The sequence below is a fragment of the Ovis aries genome, chromosome 11 (genome assembly GCF_016772045.2).
Source record: "Ovis aries strain OAR_USU_Benz2616 breed Rambouillet chromosome 11, ARS-UI_Ramb_v3.0, whole genome shotgun sequence".
Taxonomy (NCBI): Eukaryota; Metazoa; Chordata; class Mammalia; order Artiodactyla; family Bovidae; genus Ovis; species Ovis aries.
The window spans coordinates 25,126,769-25,149,553 of NC_056064.1; the positions used below are offsets into that span (position 1 = coordinate 25,126,769).

At 45.7% G+C, this 22,785-nt stretch overlaps 2 protein-coding genes across 7 annotated transcripts in view; both read left to right on the forward strand.

Annotated features, from left to right (window-relative positions):
* Nucleotides 1–11: 11 nt before the first annotated feature.
* Nucleotides 12–3,726, forward strand: LOC132657404 (collagen alpha-2(I) chain). Its single transcript, XM_060395336.1, has one exon. The coding sequence runs from the start codon at nucleotides 367–369 to the stop codon at nucleotides 3,724–3,726; it is 3,360 nt and encodes a 1,119-aa protein (XP_060251319.1). The 5' UTR covers nucleotides 12–366.
* The window catches only part of KIAA0753 (KIAA0753 ortholog), a 63,589-nt gene continuing 40,815 nt past the window's right edge, over nucleotides 12–22,785 (forward strand). For 2 of the 6 annotated variants that reach the window (XM_042255546.1, XM_060395339.1), the window contains exons 1-7: nucleotides 12–60; nucleotides 5,462–5,618; nucleotides 13,238–13,862; nucleotides 15,659–15,765; nucleotides 17,805–17,867; nucleotides 18,278–18,493; nucleotides 20,457–20,667. In XM_042255546.1, the coding sequence (XP_042111480.1) occupies nucleotides 5,526–5,618; nucleotides 13,238–13,862; nucleotides 15,659–15,765; nucleotides 17,805–17,867; nucleotides 18,278–18,493; nucleotides 20,457–20,667 (1,315 nt within the window). In that variant the 5' untranslated portion in view covers nucleotides 12–60; nucleotides 5,462–5,525. Of the gene's footprint in view, nucleotides 61–1,230; nucleotides 4,575–5,457; nucleotides 5,619–13,237; nucleotides 13,863–15,658; nucleotides 15,766–17,804; nucleotides 17,868–18,277; nucleotides 18,494–20,456; nucleotides 20,668–22,785 lie in introns of those variants that run through there. The other 4 variants (XM_012185538.4, XM_012185539.5, XM_060395337.1 and 1 more) reach the window with 4 other exon arrangements.

A 22,785-nucleotide genomic window follows, 5' to 3' on the forward strand; every position in this document is an offset into this window, starting at 1 on the left:
GGCCTAGTCGCGACCCACCCCCTGCCGGCTTCCTGGTAGCCGCGACGCTCCCCAGGCCAGGTGGGCTCCAGCTAGAGCTGGGGGGATTCTGGGAAGCTGCGTTAGGAGTCAGGGATCTGAGGGAGAGGAGACTTTGACCCGGGGCGGATCCTGCCGCTTGTCGGCACTAGTTACCTTTTCTTCTGCCGAGACGTTAGTTGGGGGCGGGCGTCCGGGACTGGGCGGGAGTAGGGGGCTGGGAGGGAAGAAGGCTTCGAGGGCCAGAGCTGAGTGTGTGAGAGCGCGTGCGGAGCCGCCCTCGGAGCTGGTGCTGAGACAGAAAGTGCCCCGGGGCTGTGTTGGGAAGGCGGGAGTCATCCTGGAGCGATGAGTGGGGCGGCTGGCCAAGGGGCCTTGCCCGGGTCGAGCGTGCGCGAGCTCGCGGCAGAGAGACCGGGCCTATGCGTGGGACCCAGCCGGTCCGGACGCGGAGTCCGGCGGCCTTGGGGGAAGAGATGGGGTGCAGGGTTGTTCCGAGGCCGTGGAACTAGGCGCCGGGCGAGGTGTTCCGTGCGGGAGACGCGCTGCGTGAGTGCGGACAGGCTGCCGAACCGTCGGCGGCCATGGGGGAGAAGACAAGCAGCGGGAAGAGCCCAGGCCTCGGGGGAAAACGAGGCTGCGGGAACACCTGGCTCTGCAGTCTCGATGGAGGCTGCACGAGACCGTGGGACCGTGTGGGTAAACGGGGCTGTGGGGGAACCGCAGGTGGTGGGGCCTGTCGGCTCTGTATGGGTGACTGGCACTGGGGAGGAGGAGACGGTTTACAGGAGTCCCCCGGGCTGTGAGAGAAAAGGTCGTCCGGGATCCATGGGGCATGGGAGCATTCTGGAACTGTGGTTGAAGGTGCAGGCCATGAGGGCAGCTTCAGGAGGTGGGCAACGAAGCAGAGTCGAGCTTCATCCTGTGCCCGCAGGAGAGGGGCCGATTGAAAGAGGGGTTCCTGGCCGGGCTTCGTGGGTAGAGACCAGCCGTGAAGGTCTCACTGGACCCTGGGTGAAAGGACAGGCTGGGGCAGCCCCCCGGGGCCGGGGACTATCCATCCCTCCGGGCGCAGGGGCAGGCTGTGAGAGGGCCATGGGCTGCTGTGGGCAGGGCCAGGCTGTGAGGATGCCACCTGTGGCTGTGCCTGGAACTCTGGAGGCAAGTTCCGGGATTGCCCCACACCTGCCTGGGAGGGGACAAGCTGTGGGGGTGCCTGGGCCCTTGGAGGGGATTGGCTATGGGGTTGCCCCCCACTCTTCAGTAAAAGGACTGACTGTGGGGGTGTCCGGGGCCACAGGGTGGCCTGAGGCTGTGGAGGTACCCAGAGCTGTGGCGAGAGAGCTCTGCTGTGGAGGGGCTCCGGATCCTTGGGGGAGACAGCGGGCAGCACAGATGCCCGGGGCTGTGGCACAGGAGGTGATCTGTGGGCACACCCCAGGCTTCTGGGGGAGAGGGCAGACCGCAGCTGTGCACAGAGCGGCCCAAGGGGACACCCCCTCTGTGGATGCCCCAGCTGTGTGGTGGAGGAGACAAGCTGTCGGGGAGACAGGCCCCGGGACACTTCCTGGCCTGTGGGGCACCAGACAGCCTGTAGAGGTGCCTTGTGCGATTGAAGAGGGAGTGAGATGTGGGGGTGACCCATGCTGCAGGGAAAGGGGACAGGCCGGGTGGGCAGAGACAGGCTCTGGGGGCAACTCAGGGTCCTGGGAAGCTGCCCAGACTGTGGGCTGGGCAATGTGTGGTCCCCAGGAGCAGGAGGCAGGCCCTGGCAGTGTTCCAGGCCACTGGGGTATAGGACAGGCTACAGGGCTACCTTGGGCTCCCGGGACAGAGACAGGGTGTGGGTGTGTCCTGGGTCTGTGGGGAACACAGCAGCCATTGGGGGTGTCCCAGGCTGTGGGATTATCGGCGGCCAGAGGAGTGCAGACCAGCTGCTGCTGTGTCCCGGGCCTGTGGGCTAGACAGCAGGCTCTGGGGGTGCCTCTGGCTGAGGCAGTGCCGGCCGTGGTCAGAGAGGAGACCTACGGTGGGAATGTCTTGGGTCTCCTGGAAAGGAGGCAGGCTCTAGGGGAGCAGGAGGCTGTAGTGCCCGCCGCTGTAGGGGGTCCTGGATCTGTGTGTCAGGAGACTGGCTGTGGGGACTCTTCCTGTCTCTGCCTGAGGAGACAGGCTGTAGGGCTGTCTGAGCTTGTGAGGGTACCAGAGACAGCTGGGGTGTCCAGCTACAGGTGTGCCCTAGCTCCGTGTGTGCCAAGTTCCGGGAGTGAAGCTGCCAGGGTGCCTGCCGCTGTGTGGGTGTCTGACTCTGTGGGTCAGGAAGGCAGCTCCAGGGAGGACTGGAACCTGTGGGCAGGGCTTCATCCTGCCGGGAGACCCACGGCTTCAGGGGTACCCATGGCTCCCCAGGAGCTGTGGTTGGCGGGGGAGGATGCTGGCTCTTGGGGAAGGAGACAGAGTGCCAGGGTGCCCATGGCTGCTGAGGTGCCCCGGGCTCCTGGGGTGTGTGGTTCCCTGGGGGTGGAGACTGGCCCTGGAGATTTCTCGCACTTGCCAGGGAGGAGACAGACGGCAGGAGTTTCTCTGACTGCAGGGGTGTTTGCAGATGCGGGAGTGCCCGTGGCCCTCAGGGCGCCTCGGCCTGTGCAGGAGTTGGCTGGTTCTGGAGGTGTCTCAGGCTTGTGTGGGGAGAGAGAGACAGTGTGGGGACCTATGGCTGCTGTGGATCCCACCAGAATGGGGATGCCCACCACTGCCAGAGTGCCTGGGCCCATGAATGAAGAGATGGGGCCTGGGGGCATCTCAGGCTTGGCGGGAGGGAGACAGTCTCGGGGAGCATGTGTGGCCATGGGGCTGCACACAGCCATGGGGATGCCAGGGCCTGTGGGGGAGGAGATGCTCTCTGGGCATTTCTCAAGCTTATCAGGAAGTAGGCAGACTGCTGAGGTGCCGGTGGCGGCTGCCAGCATTTCCCTGACAGTGGGGGTGCCCCCAGCTGCCAGGGCCCCTGGACCGCTAGTGGGCGATGTTGTCTCTGGGGATGGCTCAGGTGAATGGGGAAGGAGACCCTTGACTGAGGTGCCTGTGGCTGCCAGGGCTGCAGGACTTGTGGACGGGGAGACTGGCTCTGATGGCGTTGCAGACCCATGGAGGAGACCTGATGGAGCCGTCCGTGAGGCTGCAAGCGTGCCTCTGTCTTTGGGGGTGCTTGCAGCTGTAGGAGTTCCCATGGCAGGGCCGAGGCCTGCGGTGGTGTGGGTGACTGGGCCTGCAGGAGAAGAACCCAGGGCAGCTGTTTCTGACCTCCTGGGGGTGAGGAGACAGTTCACAGAGGGCCCCAGGGCTCCCCCCACAGGGGAGATCGGAGGTAGAAATGTCCTGGGGCTGGCCGGGAGGAGCCAGCCAGTGGGGGTGTCTTACACCTGTGGGCACGGGACCAGGTTATGGAGGTGCCTGAGGTCAGCGGGGGAAGAACTGGACTATGAGAACATGCCAGGAGTGTCCAGAACAGGTGCGACTGTGGGGGAGAACGAAGCTGAGGAGGTGCCCCCAATTTCACAGGAGGAGACAGGCAGCAGCCTCATCAGAGATCACGCACAGCAGGGTGGGAGGAGACAGGCTGGAGGAGAGTCTGCCGTCAGGGCGGGGGAAAGCAATCTGGGAGACAGTTTTGAGGGGGAGGACAGATTGAGGGGGGCGTTCCACTAATAAGGATGGTGTTGGGGGATCCTGGGGCTCTTGGGGAGGGATCAGGTTGGGGAGAGATTTGTCCTGGGGTGTAGGGATGTCTCGGGATGGAGGAGAGAGGCTTTGTGGAGACACCTCACCACATATGGGATGGCAAATGGGGAGGTTTCCCGCATGGGAAAGGGACAGGTTGCAAGGAGAGGGATGTCCTCTCCTTTGTATGGGAACTTTGTGTGGGGGAAAGGCTTGGGGGTCGGTGTCCCTGGACTTTGTGTGTGTATGTGTTTGTGTGTATGTGTAGCACCACTTGAGGTATTCTGGAACTGTGGGATCACCTAGTTTTTTCCTGTTGGAGAATGGACCCATAGGCCTTTGGCATCCAGCCAGGGAGTACTGACATCGTAAAAGTCCCAGCTGCCGAGAGCCCGCCTCTGCAGGCTCCTTCCTTCTGCGGCTCCAGCCCCTGAACTGTGTTGACGTCAGGCCATTGGGATGGCCTCACTCGTGTTCCTCATCCCGTCTTCGCTTTTGATCGTATCTCTACAGCCTTAGAAACAAGGAATCTTTATATTCCTACTCGTGTATCAGCTCTAAGCAAATCTAGTCTACAGTCCTTGGCTTTATTCAGAAGTTTGGGAAATCCCGAGTTTTCCGGTTCTTATTGAATTCTTTAAGAGGACAAGCTCTCCTCATACCTTTAACACTGGTCAACTTATGGAAAATCTGCTTAATTCGACAAATGTTGAGTTGAATTGTCTACTGTGCTCAAAACCTGTGTTGGGGGAAATCTCAGAGAAGCACATGACAAAGTCCTTCCCCTCAAAGAACCTTGTCTAGCTGGGAAGCTGAGACAGATACGTGTGAAATAGGTAAATAACAACACAAGCAAGTGGGTGAGTACAGGGGGCGTGGTGTCTATAAGGAGGCATTCAGAACAGGGAGAGCCCCTCCCATGTGGTTTACAAAACACTTTCCTATCTTTAGACAGCTGTAGGGTGGGGGGGAGTTAGGGTGAACCTGAAGAGGTACAGAGGTCATTCCGCTAGTTCCTGGCCATTTCTGGCATCTGTCTAGGTATTCTGATGCCACCGGTTTATTTAGAGTCATTCAGAGTTAGATCCTTTTGAGCTACCTAGAAGAGTGAAGTGTACTGCTTTTTGATTAGAATTTATTAACGTAGGCTGTATATCCATAAAACTTCCTGCTGGAAAGTGCTTGTTACCATAGAAGAGCTCTGTTTTTGGAATAACTTCTTATTGGCAACCCCTGAGATGTGAAATTTGGAATGAGAAGAACTCAAGAAGTAGTCATTAGGCAAGTTGTTGTTTAGTTGCTCAGTCATGTCTGGGACTCTGCGACCCTGTGGATTGTAACCTGCCAGGTCCCTCTGTTGGTGGGATTTCCCAGGCAAGAATACTTGAGTAGGTTGCCATTTCCTTCTCCATCGGATCTTCTCGACTCAGGAATTGAAGTACAGTTCCTGTGTCTTCTGCATTGGCAGGCAGATTCTTTACCACTGAGCCATGAGGAATGCCCATGTCATTAGGCTGGTGTGTCCTCTGTACTCGTGGAACGTAGACTTTCAACAGTGTAGTTGTTTAGTATATGAAAGAAACCAGCAACACAAGCATTCGCTCTGTAGTGTGAGGTTGCCATGGACTACTAGAATACTCTTACATGAGCATAGCATTGTGTTTTACTTATTCTTTCACTTTGAAAAGATTGGTCTAAAAGTGCTTTCTTTTATGTCAGGTAGTGATTTTAGGGGAAAACTTGGCCAATGACTGAGCTTTCACTATCCGTCTACACTGTCTGACACCATGGGACCAGGCAGACCAGCCTCAGCGTGTGTTCATCTAGCATCTGGTGTCCAACTCGATGGGAGGAGTGACCCCAGTAAACTTCAGACCCAGGTAGTTTCGTTTTATTTCTCTCTTTCAAATTTTGTTATGAAACTTTTCAGACAGAGAAAAGGACAATGAACACATTTTAAATCACCTCTTAGATTTAAGCATTATCACACCCAAGAAAATGGCAAAAAGTAATTCCCTCATGTTCTCTAATAATGTCTTCTTTCAGCTTCACCCACTTGTCCTCTAAATGTCTTTTTGTATTAATGAAAATCCTCGCACATACAGCAAGCTGCATTTTACAGCGAATATATCTGTCCTTCAGTCCATTCCTCCAGAATCTATTCATCAATCCATCTTACTTTTGGATGCATATCAAAATAAATTGCAGATGTGCGTACCCTAAGTCCTTGTGCATGCATATCGTACACTAGAATTCTTTCTTTGTATACTGGTTTCTTTTGATGTCTATTTTGCATCTTCAGCAACTACATTGAAATGTATGCATTTTGTCATTTTGCTAAGTTTTGACCAGGGTGTACACACGTGTGTAAGTCATATCTCAGACACTGATCATTTCCGTTACCTTGGAATGTTCTCTTGTGCCCCTTCCTAGTCAGTGGTGCTGCCCACCCTTAACAGGCGACCACTATTCTGATTTTTTTTCACTACAGATTAGTTTCTGTGTTCTAGAACTTCATGTACACAGAGTCATGTACTATGTACTCTTCAGCGTGGGTTTAATGTTTCTGAGCTCGATCCACTTTGTTGCGTGTATCAGTAGTTACTTTTTTAATACTGAGTCCTGTTCCATACCACTGTTTACTCATTCCCTAATTGATGGACACCTGGGCTATTTCTAGTTTAAGCCATTGTGAGTGAAGCTGCTACATTCTTATACAAATCTTTTTGCAAACATGTTTTCATTTCTCTTGGGTAAATACCTGGGAGTAAAATTACTGGCTCATAGAGTAGGTGTCTGTTTAGTTTTTTAGCAAACCAACAGACTTTCCCAAAGCAGTCTGTATCATTTTATGTTCCTACCAGTAATGAATGAGAGCTCCAGCTGCTCCACATCTTTGCCAGCATTTGGTGGTGTTTTAAAATTGTAACTATTTTCGTGGGTGTGTAGTAATATGTCAGATAAAATTTTGACTTAATTTCAGACTGACAGAAAAGTTGCAAGAATGCTACACAGTGTTCCTGGATACCCTTCTCCAGATTTCCCAGATGTTAACTTTTTATTACATGTCCCCTCTCCCTTTCTCCCTTCTTCCTTTTTCTTTTCTTTCAATGGCACCCCACTCCAGTACTCTTGCCTGGAAAATCCCATGGACGGAGGAGCCTGGTAGGCTGTAGTCCATGGGGTTGCAAAGAGTCCGACACGACTGAGCGACTTCTTTCACTTTTCACTTTCCTGCACTGGAGAAGGAAATGGCAACCCACTCCAGTGTTCTTGCCTGGAGAATCTCAGGGATGGTGGAGCATGGTGGGCTGCCATCTCTGGGGTCGCACAGGGTCGGACACGACTGAAGCGACTTAGCAGCAGCAGCAGCAGCAGCAGCTTCACACACACACACATACACAAATGCATACAGTTGTTTTCTGCATGCGCACACACACACACACGCAAATTGTTTTCTGAACTGATTCATTTAAGGACATGATACCCTTTTGCCCCTAAGTACTTGTGCTTGTATAATCATGGTTCAGTTCAGTCGCTCAGTCGTGTCTCTTTGTGATCCCATGAATTGCAGCACGCCAGGCCTCCCTGTCCTTCACCAACTCCTGGAGTACACTCAAACTCACGTCCATCGAGTCACTGATGCCATCCAGCCATCTCATTCTCTGTCATCCCCTTCTCCTCCTGCCCCCAATCCCTCCCAGCATCAGAGTCTTTTCTAATGAGTCAACTCTTCGCATGAGGTGGCCAAAGTACTGGAGCTTCAGCTTTAGCATCATTCCTTCCAGAGAACACCCAGGGCTGATCTCCTTCAGAATGGACTGGTTGGATCTCCTTGCAATCCAAGGGACTCTCAAGTCTTCTCCAACACCACAGTTCAAAAGCATCAATTCTTCAGCGCTCAACTTTATTCACAGTCCAACTCTCACACCCATACATGACCACAGGAAAAACCATAGCCTTGACTAGATGGACCTTAGTAGGCAAAGTAATGTCTCTGCTTTTGAATATACTATCTAGGTTGGTCATAACTTTCCTTCCAAGGAGTAAGCATCTTTCAATTTCAGGGCTGCGGGACCATATGCAGTGATTTTGGAGCCCCAAAAAATAAAGTCTGACACTGTTTCCATTGTTTCCCCTTCTATTTCCCATGAAGTGATGGGACCAGATGCCGTGATCTTTGTTTTCCGAATGTTGAGCTTTAAGCCAACTTTTTCACTTTTCCTCTTTCGCTTTCATCAAGAGGCTTTTGAGTTCCTCTTCACTTTCTGCCATAAGGGTGGTGTCATCTGCATATCTGAGGTTATTGATATTTCTCCCGGCAGTCTTGATTCCAGCTTGTGTTTCTTCCAGTCCAGCGTTTCTCATGATGTACTCTGCATAGAAGTTAAATAAGCAGGGTGACAGTATACAGCCTTGACATACTCCTTTTCCTATTTGGAACCAGTCTGTTGTTTCATGTCCAGTTCTAACTGTTGCCTCCTGACCTGCATATAGGTTTCTCAAGAGGCAGGTCAGGTGGTCTGGAATTCCCGTCTCTCTCAGAATTTTCCACAGTTTACTGTGATCCACACAGTCAAAGGCTTTGGCATAGTCAATAAAGCAGAAATAGATGTTTTTCTGGAACTCTCTTGCTTTTTCGATGATCCAGCGGATGTTGGCGATTTGATCTCTGGTTCCTCTGCCTTTTCTAAAGCCAGCTTGAACATCAGGAAGTTCCCAGTTCACATTGCTAAAGCCTGGCTTGGAAAATTTTGAGGATTACTTTACTAGCATGTGAGATGAGTGCAATTGTGTTGTAGTTTGAGCATTCTTTGGCATTGCCTTTCTTTGGGATTGGAATGAAAATTGACCTTTTCCAGTCCTGTGACCACTGCTGAGTTTTCCAAATTTGCTGGCCTATTGAGTGCAGCACTTTCACAGCATCATGTTTCAGAATTTGAAATAGCTCATGGTATAGTGATCAAAATCAGGAAATTATCATTAAAATGATGCTATCGTGTCATCTACAGACCTCACTGAGATTTTGTTAGTTGTTTCAGTAATGTCCTTAATAGTGAAAGAAAATCCAAAATCATGACTTTTGTTACATTGCTTTAGTTTTCTTTAATCTGAATGATTTCTGAGTCTGTATTTCATGACATTGACATTTTTGAAAAATGCAGACCTGTTATTTGAGGATTTCCTCTCAATTTGGGTTTGTCTGAAATTTTCTCATAGTTACATTCAGGTTGTGCACCCGTGGTGGGAAAACCTCCGAAGTGAGGCTGAGCTCATCACCTCAGGGGGTACATAGGTCGACTCATTCCCATTACTGACCATGTTCCCTTTTATTGTTTAATTAAGGTGGTGTCTGCCAAGTTTTCCATTGTAAAGTTATTCTTTTACCTTTTGTAATTGGAAGTTTCTGTCTTTGAGACCATGTTAATATCCTTTTACTTCCCAGACTTCATTTGCTTTTAGCATTCATTGATGACTTTTGCCTGAATCAGTTTTTTATTATGACAATTGACAAGTGGTGATTTACTTATATCAGAGGATACTTTTAGCATTTTACTTAATTCAATATGATATTCAAACGGTCTCTGATTTGGTCGGTGAAGTGAGAGTCACTTCAAGTTGATTCCAGTGTCCTTTTCACGTTGCCATCAGCCTTTGACCACTTTTTGGTATAAAAAGATAATGCCAGGCTCAGAGTATTTTGCCCCTTCCCAGCCACTCTTGAAGGGAGCCTTCATCCCTTTGGTGGTGAATGAGTTTTAGGAGTCAGTGTCTAGGTACTGGGTATGCGCGTTGGTTCTTGGATGTCAGTGTTTTGTCCTGTGCTGTCCCCTAGGACAGAGATGGGAAATAGCCGTGTACACTCGTGTGCCTGAACACAGTTCATATGCAGCTCTGCACTCATATCTGCATCCTCCCCTCCTTCCTTCCCCTCTCCTCTCTCTTACTCCCTTCTTGCCCTCCTTTCTCTGTGTCTGTCTGCCTGTCTGTCTGCCTATCTGTCTATATTAAAACCCTCTGAATGCACATAGGTATCTCCAATCCAGTCCAACACTTCCCATATGTAACTCCCATATTCAAGAGTATAAAACCAGTTCCCAGTTACCCACAGTGTGTGTACTCATTTGCTTAATCCTAGAATGTACAAAACTGTTTGAAAATTCGACCCATGCCTCTGCAAAGGAAAATAACACTACAGATTAGAGTTCAGTGTTTGTTTAGAGAACTTGTTATCTTTAGCCTGAGGGCAGATAGTCCAAATGCTATGTTCCAAAGTTGATTTTTTTTTTTAACCCTCACTTTTTAGTGTGGTTGTATTAGTCTTTTGAACTTCAGTTTGCTTCATTGGTTTCTGTTAGTATTCATTTTTAGTGTTTTCCTTTATCCTTCTGAATTTTGTTTATTATCTCTTTCCCTTTCTCCCCTCTCCCTTCCTTCCTTTCTCTCCAGTGTATGTGAAACATTAACGTGATTCCAAACAAATCTATGCAGAAAAGAACATTCAGTGAAATATTACCCCCCCACCCCCAACCATTCCCTCTGTCCTTGCTACCCAGTTCCTCCCCATACCCTGTAGATAGTTTATCTTATTCTATTTGATTTTTCTTCCCTACGTTTCCTTTTGCACAAATGATCAGCTGCATGTGTACCTTCTCATGACCTGTCTCTCCCCTCTTTTGAAGGGTGGCCTGCCAGTGCAGGAGGCACCGGAGGCGTGGGTTTGATCCCTGGGTCAGGAAGATCCCCTGGAGAAGGAAATTGCAGCCCACTCCAGTGTTCTTACCTGGAGAATCCCATGGACAGAGGAGCCTGGTGCGCTACGGTCCATGGGGTTGCAAGCAGTTGGGCACGACTGAGCACACACGCACGCGCATATTACAGATGCTCTTTTTTGCACTGACCAGCATGCCTGAGAAATCCCTGCCCATGGGCTCTTGCACATCTTCCCCATTCTTCTTTATATCTTCATGGCTTCTCTGCGTGGGTGTACCATAGACTGAGACATGCTTTTACGTGGGCATTTAGATCGGTTTCAGTGCTTTGCAGTTGCAAACAACACATGTATACCCTGTGCGCATGTATTGTTGGGGATATATCTTCAGAATATATTTCTGGAAGTGAGACTGCGAGGTCAGAAGGCAGATGCGCGTGCGGTTTTGTCCACTGTTGCCAGAGTCCCATCCCTGGGACCTGTACTCCCACGGGGACCCTGTGAGCAGGCCTGTCTTCCCACAGCCCTGCCAGCAGCTTGTATTGTTGTGTCTCTTGACTTTGCTGCTCTGTTGCTGTCTCAGTGTGTTTTCACTTGGTATTTTTATGAGCCTGACCAACATTTTATGCATTTAAGGGTCATATTTCTACCTTTTTGTTGTTGTTGTTAATTGTTCATGTGTTTTTACCATTTTATACTGAGTTTTGATCTTTTTTTTCACCTCAATTTTTAAAGATTTCTGTATATATGGGAGCCCTTTGTATTGGCAGATATTTTTCCAGTTCTTTCCAGATGGTGTTCTTTTTTAACCATAAAAAACAAGTTGTTTTTAAAATTTTTACTTGAAGTAATAAAATTTTTCACTGTTTCATTGCACATAGATTTTGAGTTATAGTTGGAAAGCCTTTCTCTACACCCAGGTTAAATAGGAATCCACTGTTTGTTTACTTACTTTAGTATGTATATCAAATCCCCTAGGTATTTTAGGTCATTTTTTACTCTGGGGGGAAGGATTTCTCTAATAAGCCCACAAGTTCCAAGTACTGTTTCTCATTCTGTGCACTTTCCAGATGGTAACTTTTTTTTTCCCTCTCTCATAATCTCTACTTCTTTTCCCTAAAATTCTTTCCTTCAGTTTTCTCGCACTGGGTTTATTTTAAACTGACTCTTCATGTACATGATTATATAAACACACATTATCGTGTGTACTGTGAGAGTTGGGGAGGCCATCTCCACGAATAAGACATCTTCATACAGGCCTTGCCAGGCCTGCTGGCAGAATCTTCCAAGGCTGGTGACCTGCCACAGACATGGACAGGTCGAAAGCCACAGAACGATTTGCTCCCTTTGACATAGTAATCCCAGAACAGATAATTTATCCTCGGGAAATATTTTGCAAAGAGGAAAAAACTAAATGCATGGGAATATTAATTGAACTAATATTTCTATTATTGGAAAACCTGGAACAATTTCAATCTTTAATAATAAGATTATAGTTAGGATAAGCATGAAAAGGCCATTCATTGGATTTTGGAAAATGCAACTATGAAAAATAATAAAACTTGTGGGAGGATGGAAGCATGCCTATGTTTATTAAGTGAAAAACAAAACCTGTGTCTATGATGATGATGATGGTGTTTAGTCGCTAAGCTGTGTCTGACTCTTTTGCAACCTCATGGACTATAGCCTGCCAGGCTCCTCTGCATGGATTTCCCAGGCAAGAATAGTGGAGTTGACTGCCTTTTCCTTCTCCAGGGGGTCTTCCTGACCCAAGGACTGAACCTGCATCTCCTGCAGTGGCAGGTGGATTCTCTACCACTGAGCCACCAGGGAAGCCCCATCTATCATGATAATAACCTACAAAATCTTAAACCTGCATGAAAAGGTGTAAGTGGACTATTTAGAGCAAGATGCACTCAGGTGCAGGATAAAAGATGTGGTCTAACCACCAGATAAAAAGTCTCAGGAAGATCTGAAGAAGTATTGTCATTGGCTTAGATTCTGGGTGGTATGTCTGTGGAACAATTTTCAGGAACACTCGTGATGAACTGTGTTGTTCACTTACTGGAACCTGACATTTTGACACAAGGCAGAAGTCCACCACTGGGCAGTTGAGGAACTTACTGGTTTTGCTTGAAGCTTTCTGGGTTGACTTTGTGAGGAGGATCATAGTATGCTACTAGTAACCAGAAGGATAATACAGGGGACTCAGTGATTTCTGAGAGCTTCCCAGGTGGCACCAGCGGTAAAGAACCCGCCTGCCAGTGCAGGAGACAGAAGGGACATGGGTTTGATCCTTGGGTTGGGATCTTTGATTTTTCTTCCTTGTGTTTCTTTTTGCACAGATAATCAGGTGCATTTGTACTTTCTCATGAACTTTCTCCTCTTTTGAACGGTGGTGTAGGTGTAGGAAGTGCAGGTTTGATCCCTGGGTAGGGAAGATGTGCTGGAGTAGGAAATGGCAACCTACTGTGGTATTCTTGCCTGGAGAATCACGTGGACAGAGGAGCCTGGTGGGCTGTAGTCCATGGGGTCGCACAGAGTTGGACACAACTGAAGCGACTTAGCAGCAGCAGCAGCAGATGACTGTAGGATAAAACCAGGGATATGTGATCAGTTCAAGGGTGTGAGAGTGGCCAGTTCTTTCAGTGCAACAGGAAAATAAATACCTCGTAAGCACTAATAATAGTGCGGGTGAAATGTTAGAAACTTGATTGTAGACATATGTCAGCTATGCAATATGGTATTTTTCTAACGTGTTTGCTTTTATTTATTTATTTTTTAAAGAACCAGCTGCAGTTTAATAGGAATGTTCCTACACATTCAAGCAACTTGGCAACCCAATACTCTTGCCCACATGGAATTAAAATTGAGAAACTGAAGCACTCATACAATGAGTCTTACCACTGTAGAGATTTGGGTTTTAGAGATGGTCCCGGCCTGAGCAGCTCTGTTTCATTTTCTGTTGTATCAGAAGAGAGACTTAGCTATGCGGTTCATCTGGCCAAAAGAGATGTAAAACGAAGACAGTTAGAAGAACATAGAAAAGAGCATCACCTCAGAAGTCAACCCCATGTCTTTCGGAACTGTGGACGCTCTCAGCATAAAACGCCTGACCTTGGGGTGGAAAGAGAGGAATCAAGGAGTCGGGAAGCCTGTTATGGCAGCCACCAGCCGTCCAAAGTAGAGATTTCCAGCTCAGGCGCCAAGGTATACCTGTACACATCTCATCCAGGACAATCAGGTCTTCCTGTGCCAAATTCTCCACCCACGCATGATCCCGGGCTTCAGCCACATTCCAGGATAGATGAGCACAAAAGCCTATGTGAACACAAATGCCTGCTGGAAGTTCAGCGACTCCAAAAAGAATTGAGCAGTTGTGTCCGTAAAATTGAAGAAGTAGCTAAAAGAGGTGAGACAAATTGGACTCTTGACTTTGAAAAAAATGCTCCAAGAGGGTAGAGGCCAAATACATTCTTCAGGACCCCTGCCCCTCATCACTTCCCTTTCTGTCCTTCTGTCGCTAGAATGAGCATTCATGACAAGACAGATGAATTTTGAGTTTGACCAGTGTCTTTTTTTCTGAAGTTTGCCCTAGCATCTCTTTCCAGCCGAGGCACCTGGAACAGCTCCTTTTCCTTAGGCTGTGCTAGGTGAGTTGAACGACTGAGGGTCCCACCTAGTAATCATAGTACCTGCTGTCTTCTGGCGCCTGAGTGCCAATTATCTTACAACGTTTTGCTTCTGAATCCAGAAGTCCTTCTGGAAAAGTTATTTTTAATTTGTTCAGAAAAGAACATTATATAAAACACGTATATTCTAGATAAAAACAGTTCTAAGTTGGGCAATGTTTAGGTGAGTATGCCGCAGTGGTAGGGAGCAACAGATGTATGTATGAGATATCTGACCGCAGGGTAGAAAGGAAGGTATGTAATTCTCTCATATTGTTTTCTACAATCTTTCACCATTCTCTACGCCCTTGCGTTTTCCTGGAGAGTAGAAGATTGGTTACACGTGGAAAATTTGGGGTAACCATAGCTGAGAAGCCTAGCTCTCAGACTGCAAGGCATAGGGAGTTGGCATCAAAAGGGGCTACTGTGCCAGGATAGTAGAGTCTATGATGATCTTTTGCATTTTAAAGTCAAGTAATGTATGCATATGCACGTTACATAATGAATTTAAGGTACGGTACAGAAACAGATTGAACAAAATAGAACAAAACTATGTAAATGAAGGTATTTTGGCATAGGAAAAAAAAGGAAAGTACAAAATAAGACTTATTAGGAATGGGCAAAAGATTTGTTTCTAAGCTTCCACAGAGTCTGCTAAAGAGGAAAATGTGATCAATTAGAGAATTTACAAAGAAAAAAAAAAAATTGCACAAGGGGAAAATTATGCCAGGTATAGAGGTTGGAAGATTTCTCTGGTGGGTCTTCATAAAGAGTATGTTGTGTAATATGAACAAGTCAAAAACATTCCTACATCACAGTAACAGAAGTGTTTTGGCTCATTTCTCCTGACTTTGCTCAGTGGTGGTCTGTAGCATGACCCCATGGAACAGTGTGGTAGAAACCGTGCTCCTGGGGTGAGGTGGGGGGAAGCAAAGCCAAGAGGCATGCCACCCTACTGAGGGGGCCTTGTATAGGGGGCCTTAGAGCAGAGCTGCTCAGGTAGTCTTCCAGAAACAATTTTTTTGAACTAATTGTTTGAAAATATGGAGCAGCATTGTGTACAAGGGTCTGCTTCCTGACAAATAGATGAAGGCTTTGGCAAATAATTTTAGCCCTTGCTATCTTAATATGTTAGAGAAAGGTTTCCTCTTCTGGGTTCAGGATAAGAAAGTATAAAAGAAATCTTGCTATGTATAAAAATAGGTCAATAAATTATTTTTTTTAATGGAAAGCATTATAGATTTGGGTTCAATATAAATAGCTTAAAAATAATAACTGCATAACAGTGGGCTAGGCTGTCCGGAGCATTTGGATTTGATTAACACCTTCCTGTCTCTTCCATCTCGGAGTCAAGTACACAGGCCCCCTTGCTCGTTTCTTGGCTGATGAAAACAAATTTTTTGTTAGGACAACCTCATTTTTTTTTTTCTTAGTAAAACTAAAGATCTTTAACCTCATTATTCTGTGAGCCATTGAAGTTTTTAATCAGCTTTTATGTATGGTTTATAATCCACTTTGGGGGGAAAAATATTTTCAGATCGTGTGGAAGAAGCTTTGGATCCTGATGAGGAGCGGAGGATCCGGGTCAGGAGACAGGAGCAGGCGGTCCGTTCTGCCCGTACGCTCTATGTCCTCCAGCAACAGGTGCGGAGGCCCAGGGACGAGGGTGGGGTGGCCTTCCCAGGGAATTTGTGCTTTCCTTTTGTGCCAGAAGTATCAGCATCAGCGTATCCTACATGGATTCTGATATGTTTGTGCGTCTAAGTTTCCTGAATGTGTGGACAAACAATTCTTCCTCTTTCTGCCCTCCGTCTTTATGTGTCTGTGTGTGTACAGCCAAACTCTTTAAATACTGTTTTGTTCGTTTTGTTCTGCTTTTCGGGGGTCACAGACGCTTGAGGATCTACTGAAACCTAAGTGTCCTTTCCCCAGGAAAAAAGTGCTATACAGCACATATTTTTGTAGACAAGTTTAAGTGGATCAGTTACCCTGAAATCCTTGGTCCCCAGTAACACACCTTGTAGTCTTAGAGGAAAGAGACTTTGTTAGTTTCCCATCCATTGCATGTTTGTTGTACATTAGAAGCTTAGTACATAGTAGACGGGCTTCCCTGGTGGCTCAGCTGGTCAAGAATCTACTTGCAGTGTGGGAGACCTGGGTTCAGTCTCTGGGTTGGGAAGATCCCCTGGAGAAGGGCTTCCCTCATAGCTCAGTCGGCAAAGAATCTTCCTGCAATGCAGGAGACCCGGGCTTGATTCCTGGGTTGGGAAGATCCCCTGGAGAAGGAAATAGCAATCTACTCCAGTATTCTTGCCTGGAAAATTCCATGGACAGAGGAGCCTGGTAGACTACAGTCCATGGGGTCGCAAGAGTCGGACACAACTTAGCAACTAAACCACCACCACCACATAGCAGATAGTTTGGTTGTCTTTACTAAATAGTAAAGAATGAAGAATATGTTAAATGTCACTCAGGATGCGTTTTGTCATTGTTCAGTTGCTCAGTCGTGTCCAACTCTTTGCGACCCCATGGACTGCAGCATGCCAATCTCCTCTGTCCAGGCTACATGTAGTGGCTGATGAATAGGCATTTATATTATTTACATTATGGGTAGATTTTTTAAAATGTTTGTTTCAGCTTTAATTGGAGAAGGAAATGGCAACCATTCCAGTATCCTTGCCTGGAAAATCCTGTGGACAGAGGAGCTGTCCATGGGGTTGCAGAGTCGGACATGACTACGTGACGTCACTTTTTCAATCTTAATGTCTTACTTGTTAGTAAGCGTTGAACTTATTTCTGGTCACTTAGGTCACATTTTAGCTTTCTTGCTTGAACCCCAAACTGGGCTCTTTGATTGAAAGATAATGCCTGGGTGAGATTTTGTTCTTATTCTTGTTGGCTTCTGCTTTGGTCCTTACTCTACACTGCTGTCATAGGGATTGTTGTGAAACACGAATCTTAGCCTGTCAGAGCTCTGCTTGAAAGGTGTGGTTGGCTCTCTGTAACTAAGAGGGTGAAAGCTGACTTCTTTCTTTATAATTGATTAATTATTTTCTTTTTGGTTGCGCTGGCTCTTCGTTGCTGCACACAGGCTTCTCCATACGGTGAGCAGGGCCTGCTCTCTAGGCCCTGAGAGAGTACACTAAGCGCGCAGGCTTCTTCGTGCCGTGGCTTCTCGTGCTGCGGAGCACGGGCTCCAGGGTGCGTGGGCTTCAGTAGTTGCAGCTCCCGGACTCCTGGAGCACAGGGTCACTAGTTGTGGTGCACGGGCTTTGTTGCCCCACAGCATGTGGGATCTTCCAGGACCAGGGCTTGAACCCTGCATCAGCAGGTGGATTCTTAACCTCTGGACCATCAGGAAAGTCCGACAGCTGAATTCTTTGGCAGCACGGCACTGAAAACTTCCTTACGTGGCCTCCTACCTTTCCCGAGTCACTTCCTTTATGTTAAATTCCTCTTACAGTGGGAATCAAGGGATGGAAGGGAAGCCTGTGCTGTAGCCACCATCTCAGACTGGGAACCAGTAGCTGTTGTGGGAGTGCTTGAATGAGGAGTCTGTTCTCATCTTCAAGTGACTCGAATCAATAATGGTTATATGACAAGATAAGATGCCTCCTTTTCTACAGAAAAGATCAGTGGAAAGGTACAAAGATTTTCATTTTTTCCCCCCCTTTATGAACCAGGTTAAAGAAATACAGGAAGAATTGGATAAATTGAGTCCACATAAGATTAAACACACTAAGAAGGTAGGATGCAATTTAATTATGCTTAATTCTTATTATTTATAAACTACATGTCTAGTGCTTTGATGGTATTACGTGTGGCTTCTCTGCATCGATACTTATCATCAACACTTGTAGAAACTTGTTAGGGAGTGAGCATCTTAAATATCCTGACTTCTAGGGTCTCCTTCCAAGAAACAGGTTCTGAAAATAGATTGTTTGTTGTTGCAGCTGGTATAAGAAGTTGAGCATGAGAGGGAAAACACTTTGTTATTAGGAAACCTTTAAATTTTATAGTTCCCTTTACTATGGAAAATTTTCACAGTGGAAGTCGTTCTTACATGGAAGATTGACTGTAAATGTTTGTTAAGGGTTAGGTTAACATTTAGACGTTCCGAGTATTGAAGTAACGCTTGCATCTCATTTACTGCCAGTCATGGGCAGTGTCCAGGCTGGCTGCTGCCCATCGAGGAGCAATTCGGGCCTTACAGACGTTTGTCACTCAGTTCACTGCTGGAGGGGAGTACCCTGTTCCTACTTGGTGCAAGGAGCTGGGCAGTCTTATCCGCCAGCTCTCTCTCTGTTCTGCCAAGCTGGAGGCCGAGTCTTCTGTCCCTGATGTGGTGATAGATATCCTGCAACAGATCGAGGTATGAAATTGACCATGATTTGTATTTAAAGTGCATTATTTCTAAGCGGGGAGGTTATGTTCACCACTGCCTGATTTCATTGAGGTTCATGGAGAACACAAGACTCATCTGGTACCTAGTAAATTCAAGCTTTGCAGAGAGCAGAAGGAGCACTTCATTTTAATTTCATTGTTTTTACAGTCTAGTCAATATTGTATCTTACTTCTTTGAGAAATGGTGTCTTAAGTCTAGAGCATAAAACAACTCATAACCAGGCCATTAATTAAGCAGAATATTCCATTCCATGACCATGCCATTTAATAAAGAATGTATTAGCATATAACAGTAAAACTGTTTAGTAGTTAGGTTAGCATATCAGTGTGCAGTCTAGATAGATTTTTGAAAAGAAGCATAAAAATATATGGAAGCAAGCCTAAAGTCTTGTGCTATGGCTAGAGACTTCTGGAGATCCCAACTGGTGTGTACTGGTCAGGAATGGATAGTGTTCTTAGTTCTTATTGGTGATGAAGACAGCAAAAACAGTCTGTCCTTAAATCTTGATAGTTCTCTGAAGTTTAGAGAATGCTGCCATTCATCCTTACTGTATTGCTGTGATTTGCAGTTGGTTTTCTTACTATTTTACATATGAAAAAAAGCAAAGCTCAGGGACATGACACAGACACTTCCCTTGAAGGCTGGGAATCAAACACCTGTCTTCGAACTCCCATGCCATTGTCATTTCCACTGTACCACACATTTTCACCCACAGATTAAAGAAAAAGAAGCCTTTATATTGGTGTGAGATACATAATGGTAAACTTAGCTATAGGGAGGCATGCTGTAGTGGGAAGAATTCTAGACCAAGTGACAGGCCATTTCTACCATTAGCTACCCCTTGGTGATCTTTAAGACCCTTTCTACCTTGATCATTATCCAGCAAATATATTTGTGATTTACATTGCTTTCATTTATATATAGGGAATCACTATCAGGAATGCAATTTTTTTTTTCCTGTTTCCTGATTTTTTTTTTAATTTTAATTTTTACTTTATTTTGCTTTACAATACTGTATTGGCTTTGCCAAACATTGACATGAATCTGCCATGGGTGTACATGAGTTCCCAATCCTGAACCCCCCTCCCACCTCCCAGGAATGCAATTTTATTTGAAGAACATAGCTTGATCATTCTAGAAAGGATCTCAAGAGATATAGTGTCTATCCCAAAGTTTGGGCAAGAGTACCTTAACATAATGTTTCTTAAACATACCCTTTATCTCCCCTACATTTGAAAATATTCAGTAGCACAAGAACTTTATTCTTATTGATGTGTACTACACTATCCCACAGTTTATGTTCTTATTCCTGACTGTCATCTGAACTAAATGTCCCTGGCTGTGCTCCGTTTTCATTAACATGTACTGACCGTGGGAGACTGGGCCCTTGCTGCCTGCTGATGAGTGAGTGGGTGCTTGTTAGAGCACATGCCTCTCTCAGGAAAGGGGGCTGGCGGGGACAGATCTCCCGCACTGCGGTGGATGAGTGATCAGAGCCAATAACATGCTGTTTCCTGTAGTTTATGAAGATGTGTGTTATAGTTTGTGTGCCCACTTAAAAGATTAAGTTTATGAGGTTTTCATTGAAAATTAATGAAGGGAATTATATTGGATTATATTCTGAAGACTGTGGTTAGTTTTTAAACGGGGATCCTTAATTTTAGAATTTGAATACCTTTAATACTAGTGATATTTTTTACTTTTTAATCGTTGGTTTTCACGAGCTAAACATGTAAAAGAACATGCAAAATTCCTTTTATTAACTGGATGTCCTAAATAACCAAGTTTTAAAAGTAAGTGATGGTTCAGTAACAACTGGAGATGGCCATTTAATAACACATTTTTCCAGGGTCCCCATTTTCCGCTTTGTGATCAACAGTCAGACTTCTGTGAGACAAACTTAAGAGAATGATTGACTGTTTCATGGCAGGCTTTGGAATCTCTCCTGGAAAAGAAACTGTCTCCAAAAAAGGCAAAGAAATGTTTTGGTGAAATTCGGAGCAGATTTCCCATTGGTAGCCAAAGGGCCTTAGAGAGATGGCGAAACACATCCCCGAAGAGTGAGAGGAAGCCCTTTGTAGCAAAGGAGATATTTCCACAGGAAACAAGACGACCTTCAGTGGCAAAGAAGCTCCTTGCTGGTATGTGTCCTAAAGTGTTTACTGCAAGATACTTTATTCCTTGACATTGTCTGGGCTGTAACAGTTGCCACATTGAGGGAAAAGTCAGGATTTCTCAGTCTGGTCAACAATAAGTGCCCTGGAACTAAAATAAGTGAATAGCAACCAAGATGCCGCTTTAGGCTGGAGGCTGGAGTATTTCCATAGAGGAGGGAGAGTGAAGAACGTAAAATGCCCTTTTCCTGCATCTGGGCTAACCAAAGTAAATTCCTACAGAGCTGGCAGTTAAAGCCCTACTTTCTCTTCTAAGTTTGTTTATTTACATTTTAATGATAGCTATGTATACATATATACATAAACACATGCTTGGTTGATATGAATGGATTTTTTTTACATAGGTAATAAATAAATTCTTGTTATTCTGGTAAGTAGAATTATAAGCTTAAATGGTTTGCTCATTTAAAACAGACACTGCCAACTTGCCCTTGAAAATGGGTGTACAGTTATGTTTTCAACTAGCACTGACCATCAGTATATGTTTCCCCATATCCTTACCAAGTACCGTATGTAATGAAATGTAAAAATTTCCAGCCTCTTGGTGGAAAATGTTATTGACTATCTTATTGTTTTATATTTCCCTGATTCCTGGTGAGGAAGATTTTTCTTTCGCATGTTCCTTGGCCTTGTTTATTTCTTCCTCTTCTGTGATTTGTCTGTTCATATCCTTTGCCATCTCCCTACTGGGTCCTGTCTTTGCTTCAGAAGTTCTTTATGTATTTTGGGTCTTCATCCTTTTCTGTTTTACATATATCATAAATATTTTCTTTTAAGATGCTTAACTTTTGCAGCCCTGCCCCCCTTTCCCAGTATAAACAGAATGCATTTTGACACATGATGCTGACTCTTGAGTTTTGGCAAATCTGCATATGAAGTTAAGGAAATTTTCTTCTGTTCCTGTTTTACTGAGAGATTTTCTTGTCCTCTTTTTTTCTTCATAGTTAAACTGACACACCTATACTGATAGTACTTTAGTTTCAAAATTTTAATATTGAAAATTTTAATGTGCCATTATATCAGCTAGTTTCCCTTATTTTAGTTGAAGTAGAATATATGATGGCTCATCGGGTAAAGAGCCTGCCTGCAATGCTGGAGACACAGGAGTTGGGGTTTGATCCTTGGTTTGGGAAGATCCCCTAGAGGAGGAAATGGCAACCCACCCCAGTATTCTTGCCTGAAAAATCCCAAAGGTTTGCTAAGAGTTGGACACAGCAGAGCAACTAAGCAACAACAGTTTTCCTTTTATAAATGGAAGTGGACTGTGCAGTCATTGGGTTTTTTCCAGTTTGGAGTGGTTATAAGGAGAACTACTGTGATTGTTTTTATATATGTCTCTTGGTACATGTGTGTGTGTATTTCTGTTGGGTTTATTCCCAGGAGTATTATTGTTAGGTCATCAGGGTATGTATTTGTTCAACGGATTTTTTTCAAAGTAGTTTTATCTTTTATATTCCGACCAGTTGCCTGTGAGAATGGTTGCTATACATCCTTGTCAGCACTTGTTATTAGTTTTAGAAATTCTAGCCACCTGGTTGGTGTGTAAGGCTGCCATTGTGTCTTAGTGTACATTTTCTGGGTGATTTCTGGTGAGTACTGTTTTGTGCATTTATTGGCCATCTACATGTCTTTTGTGATGTGCCAGTTCAGGTCTCTTTCCCAGTCCTCCCTCTGCCTCCCCCTCTCTCTTTCTTATTTTCTGTTCCTTTTTTCCTTTCACTTTTCTTTATTGATTTGTTGAGTTCTTTGTAGGAGTATGCTGCATATGGGCCCTTTCCCAATTACCTGTGTTGTAAATATTCTTTTAGAAATAAGATGTGGCTTGCTTTTAAATGTTGCGGTAGTGTCTTTGATGGACAGAATTCTTAATTTCACTGAATTCCAATGTAGCAATCTTTTCCTATATAGGTTTTTTTTTTTTTTTCAAGATTGTTTTTGGGTCTTGTTTAAGAGGCTTTTCCTGGAAAAGGAAATAGCAGCCCACTCCAGTATTCTTGCCTAGGAAATCCCATGGACAGAGGAGCCTGGCAGGCTACAATCCATGGGGTCACAAAGAGTCAGACATGATTTAGTGAGTGAACAACA